The 16,519-nt window shown below is 45.6% G+C and overlaps 4 protein-coding genes across 4 annotated transcripts; 2 read left to right on the top strand and 2 right to left on the bottom strand.

The window, feature by feature from the left end:
• Positions 1–192: 192 nt before the first annotated feature.
• V8C40DRAFT_219727 (uncharacterized protein) lies at positions 193–2,312 on the bottom strand. The gene is made up of 3 exons (XM_083212205.1): positions 1,514–2,312; positions 1,259–1,438; positions 193–1,207 (listed from the first exon to the last, which is right to left on the bottom strand). Exons 1-3 carry the CDS (start codon positions 2,295–2,297, stop codon positions 570–572), a joined length of 1,602 nt encoding a protein of 533 aa, XP_083072860.1. The 5' UTR covers positions 2,298–2,312; the 3' UTR covers positions 193–569.
• Positions 2,313–3,602: 1,290 nt separating this feature from the next.
• On the top strand, positions 3,603–6,088 carry V8C40DRAFT_244780 (TFIIH/NER complex subunit TFB1). Its single transcript, XM_083215739.1, has 2 exons — positions 3,603–4,008; positions 4,068–6,088. Exons 1-2 carry the CDS (start codon positions 3,870–3,872, stop codon positions 5,852–5,854), a joined length of 1,926 nt encoding a protein of 641 aa, XP_083072859.1. The 5' UTR covers positions 3,603–3,869; the 3' UTR covers positions 5,855–6,088.
• On the bottom strand, positions 5,966–9,436 carry V8C40DRAFT_244778 (uncharacterized protein). Its single transcript, XM_083215738.1, has one exon. It carries the CDS (start codon positions 9,173–9,175, stop codon positions 6,182–6,184), a length of 2,994 nt encoding a protein of 997 aa, XP_083072858.1. The 5' UTR covers positions 9,176–9,436; the 3' UTR covers positions 5,966–6,181.
• Positions 9,437–9,543: 107 nt separating this feature from the next.
• Positions 9,544–16,080, top strand: V8C40DRAFT_219650 (Mus7/MMS22 family-domain-containing protein). The gene is made up of 2 exons (XM_083212204.1): positions 9,544–9,878; positions 9,945–16,080. The coding sequence occupies exons 1-2, from the start codon at positions 9,585–9,587 to the stop codon at positions 15,999–16,001; spliced, it is 6,351 nt and encodes a 2,116-aa protein (XP_083072857.1). The 5' UTR covers positions 9,544–9,584; the 3' UTR covers positions 16,002–16,080.
• Positions 16,081–16,519: the final 439 nt, after the last annotated feature.

Below are 16,519 nucleotides of genomic sequence, written 5' to 3'. Positions count from 1 at the left end.
TCTTTTAGATCAAGATTTAGGAATGGGGGATTACTTTGCATCCCCCACTAGGAGGGTAGCAATTGTCTCCCCTTCTTTCACAAGAGCCATGAGAAATGACCCACGGAATTACCAAAAGTATAGCCAGGCAGTTTCGCTGCCTTACAGAGATTATACCGTACAAATGTCAGCTACCCGAGTTGGCCTTTTAATTTCGTGGTGTTAAACGAACTGAAGCATAGGCAGCTTCCAAATTAGCTTCCATGATAGAACCCAGTTTCCAGCTATGGAAGGGCAGAGTGACGAGTAGCTGGTTAGAAGGATGTTTCTGAGTAATCATCGCCGCCTGGAGTCTGACGAATGCTTGATTATGGGCCTAGTCGGAGGGGTTAAGTAATATCACATGCAAACCCCGATATAGAGCCCCCAGAGGACAAAAGTCATATAGCCTAGACACCACGTCCGATTTTATTGATCGCATGTTATAGGGGGTCATCATCATGACGTGTGTACGATGCACATAAATGATAATCATTGCTCAAGAATAACTGCTTAGCCAAATCCTGCCGCTCGTGTAGCTGACCAAAACCCTACGTTTTAGCTCGAGGGGGAGGTAGAGGATCTGCATGGGCACTCGCAACGTTCGCCATGTGTCTAGGTGGTGCATCTGAATAATCATCTTCGTAGTCGTCTTCATATCCGTCGTCGGAATGGGTCGAGCGACCTCTTTCATTAGTCGGAGCGGGGGAAATATCAGCAGGTCGAGCTGCTGCGTGGGATTGATCCGAGATATGCTCGACAGTTTGACTGCCTTTCGTAGCTACTTTGCTGGTTTTCTTCCCCTTCCTGCTTTTTGCTTTGGCCTTTTCTAGTAAACGCTTTCGATCTGCTTCTTCCTGCCGGTGTCGACGATCCTTGATTTCGTAATCTCGAATAAGAGTACGGGGAGGTTCGCCAAAAATACGCTCATACTCGCAAAACTCGCAAATCCAGATCTCCGTCGAGTCCAGCAGGCTGTTATAATAGTTCTCTGTCGCAATCTGCCGTCGAGTACGCGCAGCCATGACAAGCTCCCTCTCTAAGCGACTGCGGGTTTTCCTAGCAGAGCCACCGGGAAGCTTATTGGCTTGCTTGGATGAACTACTCTGGTGCAGGCTGGGGTTTTGAGGAGCGACAGTTGGTAAGTGTTGTAACGACTGGGCTGGGGCGCCATGGCCAACAGAACGACCTTGAAGATGATTAGAATACGACAGCATTGACCGAGGCCAGAGAAACTCACCAGGCCATTGTATAGCCCCAGGTGTTTGCGATTCACAAGTGAATGTAAATTGTGTTGAAGCAGGCATTTCCTTATATGTGGTCATGCGCGGCTGGAAGAGACTTCCATTCTCCTGTCCCTGTAGAGGTACCTTCTCAGCAGTTGCAATCGCGTTAGATATAATACCACTCCCAGTTTGACCTATAAGGGAACTTGTCAGCCTACGCACAGCTTGCCGCGCCTATGTGTGCTCATAGAGGAACCAAAGAGACATACCAGACGACGCCCATTGGGACGAACCAGCTTTTGAACGGTTCGACCAGGCGTTGCTTCCGTCTGACAAAGCTCGTAAGGGGCTACGTCCATTTCTTGACCGTCCAAGTCTCCCTCTGCCAGAACCAGACAACCCTTGACTGCCTGTCACATGGGAACTATTTCCCGACAGGCCTGCTGGGGGTACCTGTGCTCTATTACTGAGCACTTCGTTCACTGGTGATCGAGGTCGTATAGAGTTCGACAATGTGTTGGCTTCGCTAGTCAAAGAAAGACTAGTATTCGCTAATGAGTCTCCAGTGGTGGGAATTTTCCGTTTCTTCTTGTTGTTGGTGTTTTCGAAAGACTCATAGCCATCCACTGAGGAGGCAGTGGAAGCGAGTAGTGGTAATTCAATCGATTGGCGAAGCGGGTCCAATGTCGCTGAAGACTGTATGACCATTCCCTGTATTTTTGATGAAGATCCCATTACGAGGGATCCTCGCAATTCGTCGTTGATTACGGTCGTCATTGCAGCTCCATTCCGTCGTAACGTAGAGTTCCGCTTGGAATCATCACGGTGGTGTTGAGCAGCGGAGCCAATTGTTGTCAAGGTCGATGTTCCATTATCATCTCTGGTGGTGTAGGTTGGATAATAGAAAAGAGGAACGTGGTCATGGATATAGGAGGGATATTTGATCGAGTTGGCAACCTCCGGTGATAGTCTCTCTCGAAGTCGACGCTTCGGCAGGGGCCGAATAGGCCGATCGGGAAATAACAACGACACGGCATCAGGAGACATTATCATTCACTGTTCTGCTTCAGCATTAAACGTACAACTTGTTAGCAGGTAAACATTTAACAGAGTAATGATAATAGGGAATATGAATGTGGGGTAATAGGTAAATATCCAGGTTGAGGGCAATCGCAACTGACAAAAAAAGAAAGAAAGATAGGAAAGGGTAAAGCAGTGTGATATCATAAAGCGGGGCACCAAAAGATATTTGGTTAACCATAGATCTAACTGCAGGAGAGTTTGTCCCTGGTATGTTCATCTGATGAATGCATATTGCCGGGGAAATCGCACCTACCACATATCGTACAAAAAGGGAGATATTAGGCTTCCGCAGCAGGGTCGAGGGACTGCGGCAACCCTCAACTGCAGAACCCCACGGAAGATGTGCGTCGACAGCCTTGCTTTTGACGGAAGAGTGATTTTTGCCAACTTCAAATATTCCGAGTCTTGACGTTTTGGTTGGTACCGTTTGATGTGCGATATGGGATCGGCTGGTTCAAGCAGAGGGCGCGACGGTGCTTGCCAGTCAGATGAAGATGAGACGGTAGACAGGTTAGATGTCGCGTAAGAATTTGATCGGAAGAGACAGTTCGTTAAGGCAAAGCCCGCCAAGACTTTAATTTATGCCGGTGCTGTGATGAAGATAGGTAGTAGTGGGCTCTCTTCAAAGATTGAGTGTAGCAAGACTGCTAAGCGCGGGCGCATAGGAGAAAACACTTGGATGTTGAGTAAGTTCAGGCTTTGAGGCCAATAACGCCGTTCTTAACCGAGCGAAAACAAACAATACTCCAGAACAATCTGGTTCGTGAAGAAACAAGCTGGTCAACAGGGCCCGTGGGAACAATCTATGGTGTACAGCAATCGTAATTAATGAGTCGTGGTGGATTGTCTTGTGTGGATTAGGAGAGGTATGGGAACCTACGCAAGTAAATCGGCTGCCCCACAGGTTGGTAAGCAGAAGGGAGGCGCCGGGTTAAAGAGGGAATAGCGCAGAAACACAAATGCTTAGGAGCATTCTTTTATAAGCTATGTATTTACAAAAGGAATACACTTTTCTTCTTTTTCTTAGAAGAAGAAGGGATATGACATATGTAAACTTATACGCAGTATAAATCTATATATACTGATACTTTTAAACAAATATAAGCAACAATATAATGTTATTTTTTGCTTAAAAAAACAGGAATTTAGCAATATTATTGTAAATTGTGAAAAATGCGTATTGAAATATATATGCATATATTCATAATATAAGGCGTGTATATATATATATATATGTGTGTGTGTGTGTGTGTGTGTGTATTATATTGCTGTGATGTCTAATTGCTTCTTTAGTAGAACGATGTCTGCTAATTCACCTTCGCAGATTTCCACATCGCACTGTCCCTATCGTGCACTAGAGCTATTGATAGGGTCCACAGCATCCCTACTGCCGCATATCAGCTTGTGCCATTCTGTGACGCAGCGAATTTACCTTAAGATGCTCATGCAATCCATATAAATTAATGCCAAAGTCGGAGGCGTTAATTCTTGCGTCAACTCCCCAGATTGCATCAATTATTCTACCCGCGAAACAGAAGCACCATGGCGAGCCCAACGGGCCACACTCTCTTCAAGAAAAAAGAGGGCATCCTATCGTTCACGACTGATCATAAAGCCATAACATGGACGCCAATTTCGGGAGGCCCAGCAACTGTTTCGCTGCCAGTTACCAACATCACCAGTAATCATCCTCTGTGGCATGTCTTCTGGTGATGAGAACTGCCGCTAACTCTCTGTCAGATCTTCAGCAAACTCCCGACAGCTCTCCCAAAGTGATGCTTAAGATATTCGAGAAGTCCGAAAACGCAAGCGACCCCATCACCTACCTGTTTCATTTCAATACTCCAGAAGCTAAGGCAGAAGCTCAATCTGTCAAAGATCTGCTCTCGCGATTGTTGGCCGATCTACGGAATGGCGATGCAAACGTATCTAAGCTGGTGACTGCTACCTCAACACCTGTTGCAAATGGAGAGGGAACAGGGAGCTCTGCCACGCTGGTGTCCTCGGGTGGTGCGAACGCACAATCGGTACCTCCAAAATGGTTTGATGATAGTCAATTGAAGATGAATATTGAGCTACAGCAATCTCTCATGAAGAAAGACAGGAGTTTGCACGAAACCTACGTGAGCGCCATGTCGACTAAGCCAGATTCAATGACTACTGCTGCCTTCAACTCCCAGTTCTGGTCCATGAGGATAAACTTATTAAGAGCCCATGCCATCGAAACAAACCAAAAAAAAGGCGCATACAACGTCCTTTCGACTGTTAAACCTCGAACCGTGGACGGGGAGTTGAAACTGAACATCAGTGTGGAGCAAGTTCAAATGATATTTGCCCAACATCCATTACTTAAACGAATATACAATGAAAATGTACCGAGACTAACGGAAGCGGAATTCTGGTCGCGATTCTTCCTCAGCAAACTTGCTAAGAAGCTTAAGGGGGAGCGCGTCACTGATAATGACCCTGCCGATGCTATCTTTGACAAGTACAATCTCGATGGCAATATGCAAGATGCTCATTCCAAGGTTACGACCCAGCCAGTCCCTCATATAATTGACATTGAGGGCAATGAAGAGAACCAAGGAGGATTCAAAGGCGGCAACGCCAAGGATGTCGAAATGCGGCCTCGAGCAAATATCCCTATCGTTAGGACACTTAACAGTCTGAGCGAAAAGATTATGGCAAATGTTCCTCCCTCGGATAACACGGCATATGATGCTCAGGGACTCTATAATACATCTCGAGAGCTAACTCTACGCGACCTAAAAGGAGATGGTGAAGAACAGCGCATTATGCTGAGTATCAAAGAAAGGAATAACTTTTTTTCGTCGAAGGATTCCCCTGCCCAAAGAGGAGGAGATGTTCTTGGCAGTCAACGGCCTGAAGATGTTCTCGCCAAAATGAGAAATTTGCACACGGCCGGGCCTGATAAGACTGGGGACACTGGACTGCAAATCAACATAGACCTCGACATAGATAGTGACAGCGACAACGAGTCAAAATCTGGACTCAACGCTACTCGCGACGCAATTAAAGAAGCAGAGAAGGATGTCATGGCTGGCATACAACAACAGCGTTCTCAAAAATATGGGCGCGCCTCGGATGATACATCTCCAATGGGAATACCTACTACGATCTCCGACAAGTGTGCTCTTACGCACGCTACAACGATTGAGTTTCTTCATCAGTTCTGGGACGGCTTTCTTTCCGGCGACCCTGACCGTGCCATAGAGGTACAATACTTGGCTGAATCACTGGCGAGATCCATGGCACGTATTCAAGCTGTGGCTGACGAGGCTGAGGTTGAAAGAGAGAGTGCCATTCAAAAGCGGAAGCAGGAGATTCGTAGTCACTTCGAACGCACAGGGAAAAAGATTCGATGGAAGCCAGATATGGTCGGCGGTGGTCGCGATGTCGTTGGCAAGATAATGCAGCCGACGGTGGATGCACTACGGCGAGCACAGGACACTTATTCTAGAGCACTAGGCGAGGAGGGTGTCCAAATATCGACGGAGAGCACATAACGAACTCCGCTTCCTTTACCTCGCGACCTAGGACCAATGGCCCAGGTCTAAGTATGCTTGAAGATGCCAGACACCGATATCTACACACAAGTGCTTTGGGTGATGAGAGTTGGTGGTTCTGGTCCCAGGTACTTTTACCGTCCTGCCGTATACTTGAAAGATCAAGCCTGGCTGGACATAATAATGTATGTACATCAATTCTAAAATTAATAGATTCAACTGAGATCTGACAACGCCTCTGAAGGCCCCCGAGCATTTACAAGATTCATGTTTTTGTTATTGCTCCGTAATAGATACTGATCTCGTTGCGATTAGATAGGGGGTCAATCATCGTTTGATATGGCGCTTATCCTCCGCGAACCCAAAGCCCATATTTGACTTGGTGGCACTTCTTTTTCTATTTCCGTATTCCTCATCGAATTTGCGGATTAGTTTTAGAGATACCATGTCTTCGTTGATACTTGCAGGAATACTTTTCAAGGCCTTTTCGAAATGAGTCTGCTGAAGAATTCGTCTTTCAGGGTATTGAAAGGGGTGGGGGCCTTTGTGTTTGGCCGCAGCTTCATTTTCTTCTTCTACCGCAGCCATTGCTGCAGCGACACACATGTTTTTAAGGTCTGATCCTGAGTAGTAAGGAGTTCGTTTTGCATACTCATCCAATGATACAGAATCATCCAGTATCTCGCCTTTGAGTTGTAATTTTAAAATCGCCAGCCGGTCAGCCTCAAGAGGAAGATCAACGAGAATTTTGCGCGGTAATCGCCGCAAGACGGCGTCATCCAAATCAAAAGGCCGATTGGTGGCAACCATTATGAAGGCGCTTGTCTCTTCCATCCCGTCCCACTCCTTGAGGAACTGGTTGATATGTTCGCGATGAGATGCCCGGTTGGTGAACATGCTTCGACTAGCCAACAGAGAATCTGCTTCGTCGATAAAAACGACACACGGAGTCAATTTTTTGGCCAAGGTAAAGACTGCGCGAATGAGCTTTTCACTTTCCCCAACCCATTTGTCATTGATCGATGCGCCGCTAACTTCAAGCATGTTTGCGCCGCTTTCCTTTGCAACTGCCTTTGCCAACATAGTTTTACCTGTTCCAGGTGGTCCATATAGGAGACAACCTGAAATCTTATCTTGCGCTAATACACCATATGAGAATGCATCCGGCCTCACGAGAGAAAGTGAGGTGAGAAGTTTCAAAGCAGATATAGTTTCGGGCGGAGCATGAACGTCTGAAAACGTCGTTCGAAGATTCTCGCGATTTATCTGACCAGAAGCTATTCGCTTCTCGTATTCATTCAACTTCAAGGTAGCACGGCCCTCCATAGTAGTAGAGTCATCACTAGCCGAAGGAGTTCCATTGAAAACATCTCCTTCAGCACGATCTTCGTTGAGGAGATTATCGCCATGCCACTGTTGGAGACGGCCCAGGCTAAAGCGCTCTTGAAAGCCCGATTCCGAGCTATTAGCACCAGCCTTACCTTGTGACTTGAAGGCACATGCTAAGTGATAAATTTCGGGTGCCGGAAGAATCGAAGTCTGTAACATCGAAAATTTCGGGTTTGAAGAACGCAGATAGGTTAAAATGGATTCAAGTGACAGGCCAGAAACTTCCGACGATGATTCAGGATCCAGAGCTCTCAGCATGCGTGTAATGTTGTTAACATTCTCAACAAGGTAATCAGCCTTTTGCAGGTGGAATGGTATTTGAGTTCGAACATTTCCCTTCGTCGTATTATACCGCTCCACATAATCTGGTTGGACGTGGCGGGTGATGACAAAGTCGTTAGCAGCAAATTCCCTGATCGTATTCAAGTATTCTTCTGAGTGTTGTTCACATGATGAGGACCCGAGGATAGCGATTTGCAACCCTTGCTGCCAGGCAATGTCCGCGAGAGCACGCAATCTGCTAATCAGCAGAGAGCCCTCAATCGTCATGCCCAGTTCAACAATGTCGTGAAGGTGGATCAATACTGGTCGAGTACGGGACTGAGGAGATCCAAGGCTAGCCGATCGAATAATTTGGTCCAATATTTTATCAATCTTCAGGTTTTCCCATTTGCTGAAACTTTCGTACTCTCCCTGGCGCAACTTCTGGAGCTCCTCTACCACATTCGATGAGCTTGAATTACTTGTGGTAATTCCAACGTCCGCATCGGAGTCGTCATCCTGGCTCTCAAGTGGCCTCTCATCCCGACCGCCTGTGGTTTTGCCATTCAATTCGGCAGCTCTGAATCCCAACATTGAAAGAGGGCCCCGCGAAAAGGCCCAGTTTTGACCCAAATAATCACCCACAAGCTCCGAGAGATCATACGCATCCAATTGGATCAAGTCTGCGCCGCTGTAGTGTGCGAAGTACTTTCCGACCGCTTCCGAAATCGACTTGCCTCCATATCCTGATATAGCAAGAATTGTAATTGGTCTCTTGCTGGTTTTATAATCGAACGTTGGTGGCGGTGATGCGAGCAACTCGCGAGATACCAACTTTCGCAGAGCGACGAACGTATCAACGGGGAGGTCGGCGATAACATGGGGCAGGGGATATTCATATTGTTCAGCAAAATCAAGCTGATCATCCAAAGAAGCCACAAGGGAGGAGAGCTGGTCGCGATGGCCTGGCAGGCCACTGTTGAGAATTTTAGGAACGTGAGACCACCAAAAGGGTCGCACTTTGTAAGAATATCCGGATACTCGGGTAGGGTATATAGCATTGACCAAATGCATGACCGAGTCAACGGTCATATCCCCGACCCGAACTGCCCGTGCTATCATCTCTGGTGAGTCCCATCTTCGATCATCCTTGTCTAAACGAGACTTTTCCAAGTCCACGGCGAGTTCATGGCCTCGAGCCAAGAGGTGCTTCAATGCCGCCTCAAAATACGTCTCCAGGGCTTCTGACTTTTGTTTTATGGACGGTCCGTGGTCAATCGAAAGTGGGGATACTTTTGGGTGTTTTGCATCTTCTGCCAGCGCAATGGGCAGTCGTGGTGGTTCTTGGAGTGAATAATGGGATACGTTGTTTTGAAGAAAGCTCTGATGTAGTTCAACCGGTGGCAAAGCAGAAACTTGTCTCCTCCGTTGCTGGCGTGCTCTCATAGAGCCCGTTGCATTGCCTCTCCAGCGCCCGCCAGATGTTTCTGTACCGGGTTGATGTTCGGTCTCGTCATTGTTATCTATTGCGTCCTCGGCGGGTTGGACGCCATTTCCTCCACTGCGGTTGTTTAAGTGGATGGCAGACGTATGTATGGCGCGTGGAATGCGTGTCGATAGCCTGACGGTCAGCGGAACCATTGGCAAGATTCCAGCAGTTCCCATCCCCATCCAATTGAGTAGCTGGCGAAGGGTTCCTTACAAACCTCACCATCAAGCAATTAGAGAGCAGGTAGGTCTAACTACCAGTATTTCGTATCTGGCCTTAGGAATGTATTCGGATACGATTAAGTATATCGGAGGGAAATGAAATACTCATTGGAAAGGAGGTTAAAGAGTCGTATGGAATATATACTCGTGCTCGTATATACTAGTACTTAGTTACCGCAGTGTTCAGCGTCGACGAACTGGTATCATGAAGTTGTTTGTAGGGTGGGGCATAAAGAGGCAAACTCAGTGTGCGTATTATTCTGATACTGTACGTACCTGGATGGACTGCTTGGCGGGGCGCGTAAAGCGTGTAGCTCTTTACGCGTTATCGACCCAGCGTTAACTTCAACCAGCATCATGGACACGGACAATGTCTAACTGGAGGGAGCTTGGAGTAATACCAGATTCCGAAGATGAAGGTGATTACTTTGTCGATGATGAATTACCTCTATCACCCACGCAAACACCAGTCATAACCTCCGTTTCCAAAGCCCAATACGCAGAAAGTATTTGGGATGTCCCTGGATCTGACGATGATGGCCAAGCCGACACACCCATTCCGGAGGCCCCTCCATTATCGCCGAGGCCAAGTTTACGAGAAAGGCCCGAGCCTGAGACTACAACCATCCCGTTTACCTTAGCCGAAGACATCTCTCAGAACCAGGTACAACCATTCCCTCTGAACAATCCAGAGACAAGCTCTCCCTTTCTCGTACCTACATTTAACGAGGTAGCTTCTCACAGCAGCCAAAACACCGAGGACATCAGCAGCTCCGGAGTCGCAGATGCAACTTCGTCTGGGAATAACGACTTGGCCTCAACGCTTTCGACATCCCATCAAAGACCGGCGATATCTGGAGATGATGATGTTCACCACTATGCTACGAACTGGGAAGGGACAGTGGCCACGGCCGGTCACAGACGATCCTTGCGGCCTCGAACACTGATCCAAGAACATCCATATGCCATTGATCTTGCGCGCCATAGCAATGATTTCAGGCAGCACGGACTTATACCAGTGAAGATGGTAGCTGGTACGGGAAAGGGCCTGCTACCAAGAGCATCACAGGATGGAGATTTTAACCTGGACAGCCAAAATGATGATCTGCCGCCAGCATCCAACAATACAGAGGCTAGCAGCTTCACTGCCTCCATGCGAGAGCATCATACGCCAGATGTTAATCCACCTTGGTCGAATGCTCCCCAACATGATGGCCAAGATGCCAGCAACAGTTCAGCTAGCTCGCCGACGAATGTAGTCGATGATGATGCCTTCGACCAAGACTTACCAGACTTGAGTCAGCTCCTGAAACGGAATTTGCAGACCGGGAAGACGAACAAGAGGATGCGACAAGCGTCTCAAATCCAACCCTTGGCCCAGAGAATCAAGAGGCGAGGCATTATCTATAGTGATTCGCCGGAACCCAATTCTGCCGTTGGTCGAATATCAAGGTCTCCCAGCCCTTCTGTAGAATGGCCAGATTCAAATGCTCAGCAGATTGTACCTGGTGAAGTCACTGATCAGCAAAACTATTCTCCAGTACTGTCCCCTGAACCTCTAGATCCTGCTTCTGTGATCTCAGTATCATCGCAAGAGCTCGGCAGTCAAAATGGATATGGCCAACAAAGGAAACGAGAAACGTCAGAGACTACGAGTGAAGTCGAGGGTGATGTACACCAAGAGGTCACTGAATTCAGGCGTCGTATTCGGGGTGTCCTTCCTGCTTCCTGGCTTCGACTAGATCAGCAAACGAGTAAGAAGAGTTCTCACCACGTTATCAAGAAGAAACTACAGCATCGATTTCCCAATCAACAACAGCGGGGAATAGCTATTACCAAGAAAGTAGCTCCTGATTCCACTGCTTTGAACGATGTTCTGATGGAACTTGGTGAAGAGAGTCCAGTCCAGTATGCGGCAGATGATTTATCTGAGCATCAATCCAGAATATCATTCTCGCATTCTCCAGAGCAAGAGAATGATGGAGCCGACGAGCACTCGGCTCTGGAAGAAGACCGTATAGCCCCCATGGTCATTGGTAGCAAGCGTCAGCTCCAACTTCCCAGGAATTTAAAAAGAAACAGGAAACGAGCCAAGGTGTCAAGCGGACCCCGGAGTCAATTTGCGCGGTCTCGTCCAAGACAGCAGGCTATTACCGGATTTTTTCATTCTGAAAAGGACGAATTGACTGGGTCATTGACCGTCGATCATTTCTCGGATGACTCTTTGTCGTCGGACAATAACTACGGGAACTCAACCAGTGAACCAAAACCATCTTTCACATCCCCTCTCCTTAGTATCCTTGATACGATAGAGCCGGATGCTCCTAGATTCATACGCATTGCTGCACGCTCTGCTAAGCAAACTATGAATCAAGGACGTAGTAGCGTACAGCGGAAAACAATCAGATTGGCTACCAGGCAAGACCAGATAGATGCTATGTCTGTTATGGAGAAGTGGAAGTCAGGGTTGATTGCACAGCGGCCTTCAGTATCGGCAGCAAGCAAGTCCAATCGAAGACGACGTCAGAGGACAAATATAGATCAACACCTTTCAAAGGGGAAGTCAGCTTCCAGGAACACACTCGGTACATTCAGAGGCATTTCCCGCAAATTTATCAAGTATCACGGTGATAGTGGCACTATTGGCTACCGACGAAACCAATCACATAACAGCACCAACAAAACCTCCATATCTACATTAAGCGACAACACCCATCTGCCTTCGCCTGCCTCAAGGGAAGCTCAGCTAGAAGTCGATGAGAGAACTGGGGAAGCCATCGTTTCGTTTCGCTCAAGGAAGAGGGCTCTAGATCGTATTTTCAACAAGCAAACGCCAAAAAAAATTGCCTGGCATCTAGCCGAAACTAATAACACCTTGGCTCCTAGATATGGTGCCGCGGAATCCAGCATCACAGAATACACGCCGCCGCGTATATTCCAGGAACAAGAGCAAAAAGCAAGGCAGATAAGGCCTCAAAAGAGCACCAGGCCTCGAAAGAGCACCAGGCCTCGTCGAATCGATGTCACAGCACCTCAATATACCCATGCTGCTGATCCCCTGCCAGTGGATGCTCCTATTTTAATTAATGATGTTCCATCTGAAAAGAGCAAGCTCTATGGCCTAGGTCCCTATGGTACCCGATACACCCATCATTTCGAGATATTTCCTCTCATTCCTGAAGTCCAGCTTCACAAATCAACAGTACTTGGGAATGGCACTTTAAAGGCCTTCCTGATCGAAGACTCACGCATAAGATTATCCGACCTTCATAGACAAATCTCGGTTAGACTCAATGACCAAATTTTTATTTGGAGCTCCTGGAATCCTAAAGTGTCATCCGAACTTGGGATTCTATTTGACTTAATCGCTGAGCTACTGGAAGATGGTCAGGAGAGGGGCCTCTGCGACGGCCGTCACGTTATTGATGCCGTCCATTCTACTTTGGAATACATAGGAGGTATCCTCGATCCAGTGGCATTGGAATCTCAAATTCCCCCTCTTATACCGCGACTACAAGAAGTTTTTCGGGGTTTCATCGATCGAGTCAGTATCGGGCTTGGGCAGGCTTCATTTAACCATGCTGCAAATCGTCAACTTCTTCTGAAAATACTGGATAGGGTGTTTCTAATGTCCTCTATGATGGTAAAACATTGTCAAACCACAGCACAACTCATGGGTGAGCTTCCTACTGCAGAGCAGACGATGTTATTATTGGCACAGTTGATGATTTCGGTCCTTCTCCGCTGCGGTATCAATCAAATCAAGCAAATTTACAAAGAATTCAGTCAACTTCATTGCAGTGGCCGCATGTTAGGGGAAAGTGCCGTCGAAATGCATTCATGGATTATGCTGATCAAAACTTTTGAGCATGTAGGCTCACGACAAGTTTCTTTCTGGAATGTATTAGAAACAGTTGTCTTAAAGCCAGAAGTTCTCTCCAGCACAGACGCTCGTGGATTTGAAAATGTCTGGGAGATAATCTTCACCCTCCTCCCGCTCTTCGAGTTTGACGACACTGGGAAAGTAGTGGCTGAGAAACAACACAAGACGGGAAACGAGGGGTGGTCAATGCCTCAAAAGCTTATCCGTCGCGTCTTCCAGCTGTACCAGGAGAATGATCAGCAGGCTGCGAGCTTCAATAGCTACTGCCGGGCTCTTATTTCGCGATGCCACTACCTAGTTCAACAATGGGGTTGGCTTCGTAGCACGTCGGTTATTGGAGTTATCTTTGACTTCTTTGGGTCACGGAGGCTTGCGCATCTCAGGAATGAAGAAGTCTATAGGTCACCGCAGTTCCTGGAGACTCTAGCCGATGGACCAGTTCTTGAGGTTGAGGAGGACGACTACTGCTTTCATATATTTCTGAAACTGCTTGCCATAAGCATTAAAAAGCTTGAAAAATTTGGCTCAGAGAAGGACATACGCAATCTGATAACTCGAACAATACCAAATCATAGTCGATTATATCTCAAAGAACATAACATTCGTGAGCGAGACTTGGCTGCTTTGAGAAATCACCATGATCTCATTGCTACTCTGTTCTGGGCGGCACCACCCGATACCAGGCCTTCAGTGGTTCTCATTGAAGGACTTATTACTCCTGCTAGTTCTCATAAAGAGGCATGCTTAATCAACATTAGATCATGGGCTCAACTTTCGCGATTTGTCGTTTCTTCTGGTGAGACAAAGGCGTCATTTAGCCCTTTCAACAAATGGAGAAATACTTTCTTCCAGCAGATGTTGGTGCAATTCGGTGGTATTGAAAATGATATCAATCAACAGTATCTAACCTTATCCAAGGATAAGAGTACTTTTATCACTCAGAATGCTGTTGAGACCGCAATATCCAAGAACAAGGCAGCTGTGATGGACGTTCTTCATCTATCATTGACAGCATCATTGGATGTATTAAGATACGCTCCAGATTTAGAGGCGGCAACATACTGCTTAAACATTCCTCATCTAGAGCAGATTTTCAAGTACTTTACATTCTTGCCTTTCGAATTAGACTGGTCTATACTACGTGTAGCCTTGACCATTTTAGACGTATTTTTATCCGCTGTCGAAAAGTTCAAAGAGAGCCAGCAGAGTCTGCAGAGTGAAAGCCAAATTTTAGACTCTGCCCAAGCAGACGATGCTTTCTTGATTCTAGAGCAAGACATTTCTGGCACTTATTTCTCAATGGCCAGACGCGTCTTATCACTTCCGAGAGAAACGCTCAGCCTCACGAGGGCAGCTACAGCTGATATGACTTGGTGTACCAGACAGATCATCGTATTGTCGGCAAGAATGGGCATAGGCTTCATTAATGGTGGCTTCTTGACAATATCCGACCTATTCAAGCCTGGCAAATGCTACCTATTCCAGGACCAATTACACACAATGGATCCCCCACGTAGGCAACATTTTACGATGTTCATATCATCGCTCTTGGAGCGCAGATTCGATGATTTTTCTGGCGTTGACTTCAACATATTTGAGGTATGGGCTCTTGCATTGGTCACGCCCCTCAAATATTTCAAGTGCGAAAGTCTCCTTGGCATACAACACCATTGCTATGCTGAAGGCTTCGCTCCTCCCAGGATGGCCGAGTCGAGAGCTCAACCGAGTTATAAATCAAATCTATTCTTATTTGAGTTTGCCGTTACATCGATGCGCAAAAACATTCGCCGCGCAGATTCCAGACTTAGGCGCGCTCTTGATCTGGAATACTCCAAAACACTCAAGCATGTGATGAAACAGATGCGTAATGACTTGAGCCTGATGTACGGAGACCCTTCACAACATCAGCGGTTTGTTACCTTCGTCCAGCACATTGTATCATCGATCAAGGCGCACGGGTCAGATATTTGCACGATTGACAACTTCTTTCTTCAGGTCAGCGCGGTATACTCTCCGCCTATTCAAGACGTCCAACTTCAGATTGCAGGTATGCTCTCGTATGGCATTCGCATAGAAGAAGGGGATTCTAGGGCAACTCACGAATTGTTTTTTCTCATGTTCAACAATTTCAAACACGCCCTAGTAAATGGAAATCTTACCCGTGATGTCCGTATGCTTCGGAGAGGCATGAAACATCAGAGCATACTGGCTTTTGTGTTGGGAAAGATGCTGCCCGCCATCATCAGAGTCTCATTCATGGATAGCTCATCCTTTGCCCTGCTGGATGTATATGCCGAAGCTTTACACTTACTACTAAGTGGGCGTATATTGTCACGGCAACTTGATCACAACGATCTCCCCCATGTGGTCGTTACCATGCGAGCTATTGTGGAAGGCATGAGAGTCATGCGCCGCGGTGATAGGATTTTGTCCAGTCCGCAGGTGCACGTATTAAGACGAGCGTTAGCCATTTTAAACGTATTGTGGTCATCGCTGTTGATTATCAGGGCAGAGAGCCCTGAGGATAGATGCCTTCTTGAATTAGCCGCCACAATTCGCGACATTGCATCATTTACAACAGTCGCACAAGGATACCTCACTGATATCATAGAGATGAGAAGCGGCTCACTGGATGCTGACCTTTTGTTCCAAGGCTTTGATATCGATCAGCCTCTAAGTTTTGACATGCACGTCAGTAGTTTTACAAATAGCATTCGTGATGATATCGCCAGGAACTGGGTTTTTAGTCCGTCGAGAATATCCATACGAATGCCTGCCAAAACCAAAGACCACAACCAAGAGAGTTCAGGCTTAGTTATCCCAACATGGGTAGCAGAGGAGTTAGTATATGATTTATATAACCAAGTTCAGAATTGGTATTTGCATTGGCTAGAGTTTAATTGAGAATTAATATAAAGGGTAACTTACAGAGCTTTTGAATTAAATTAAAAAGTCTCTATAGAATTAGATTATAATATCTCTTAGGTATAAAAAATAAACTATTTAAAATTCTAAATTTATAATTAAAAACTTTAATAAATATTAAAATTAAATTAAATAAAATATAAATTTAATTAATTAAAAAAAATTTAAAAATTTAAAATAAATAAAAATATTAAAAAGAATTATTAAAAAGTTAATAAAATAATTTATTAAAAATTATATATAAAAAAATTATAATTAATTTAAATTAATTTTATTTATTTATTTTTTTATTTTTTTATTTAAATTTTAATAAAAAAATTATAATATTAAAATATTTTATTATAAAAATTATATTTATTATTAAAAAGAATTAATAAAATTATAATAATTAAATTAAAAAATTATATTTTAATTTTTAATTTAAAATTTAAAAGTAATATATAATTTAATTTAATTAATTATAATTAAATAAATTAAATTTTAAAAATTTAAATTAT

This window comes from Trichoderma camerunense, assembly GCF_050948025.1.
Source record: "Trichoderma camerunense strain CBS 138272 chromosome Unknown V8C40scaffold_9, whole genome shotgun sequence".
Taxonomy (NCBI): domain Eukaryota; kingdom Fungi; phylum Ascomycota; class Sordariomycetes; order Hypocreales; family Hypocreaceae; genus Trichoderma; species Trichoderma camerunense.
Note: the sequence above shows the minus strand (reverse complement) of the source record. Positions and strands in the feature narration are given on the sequence as shown.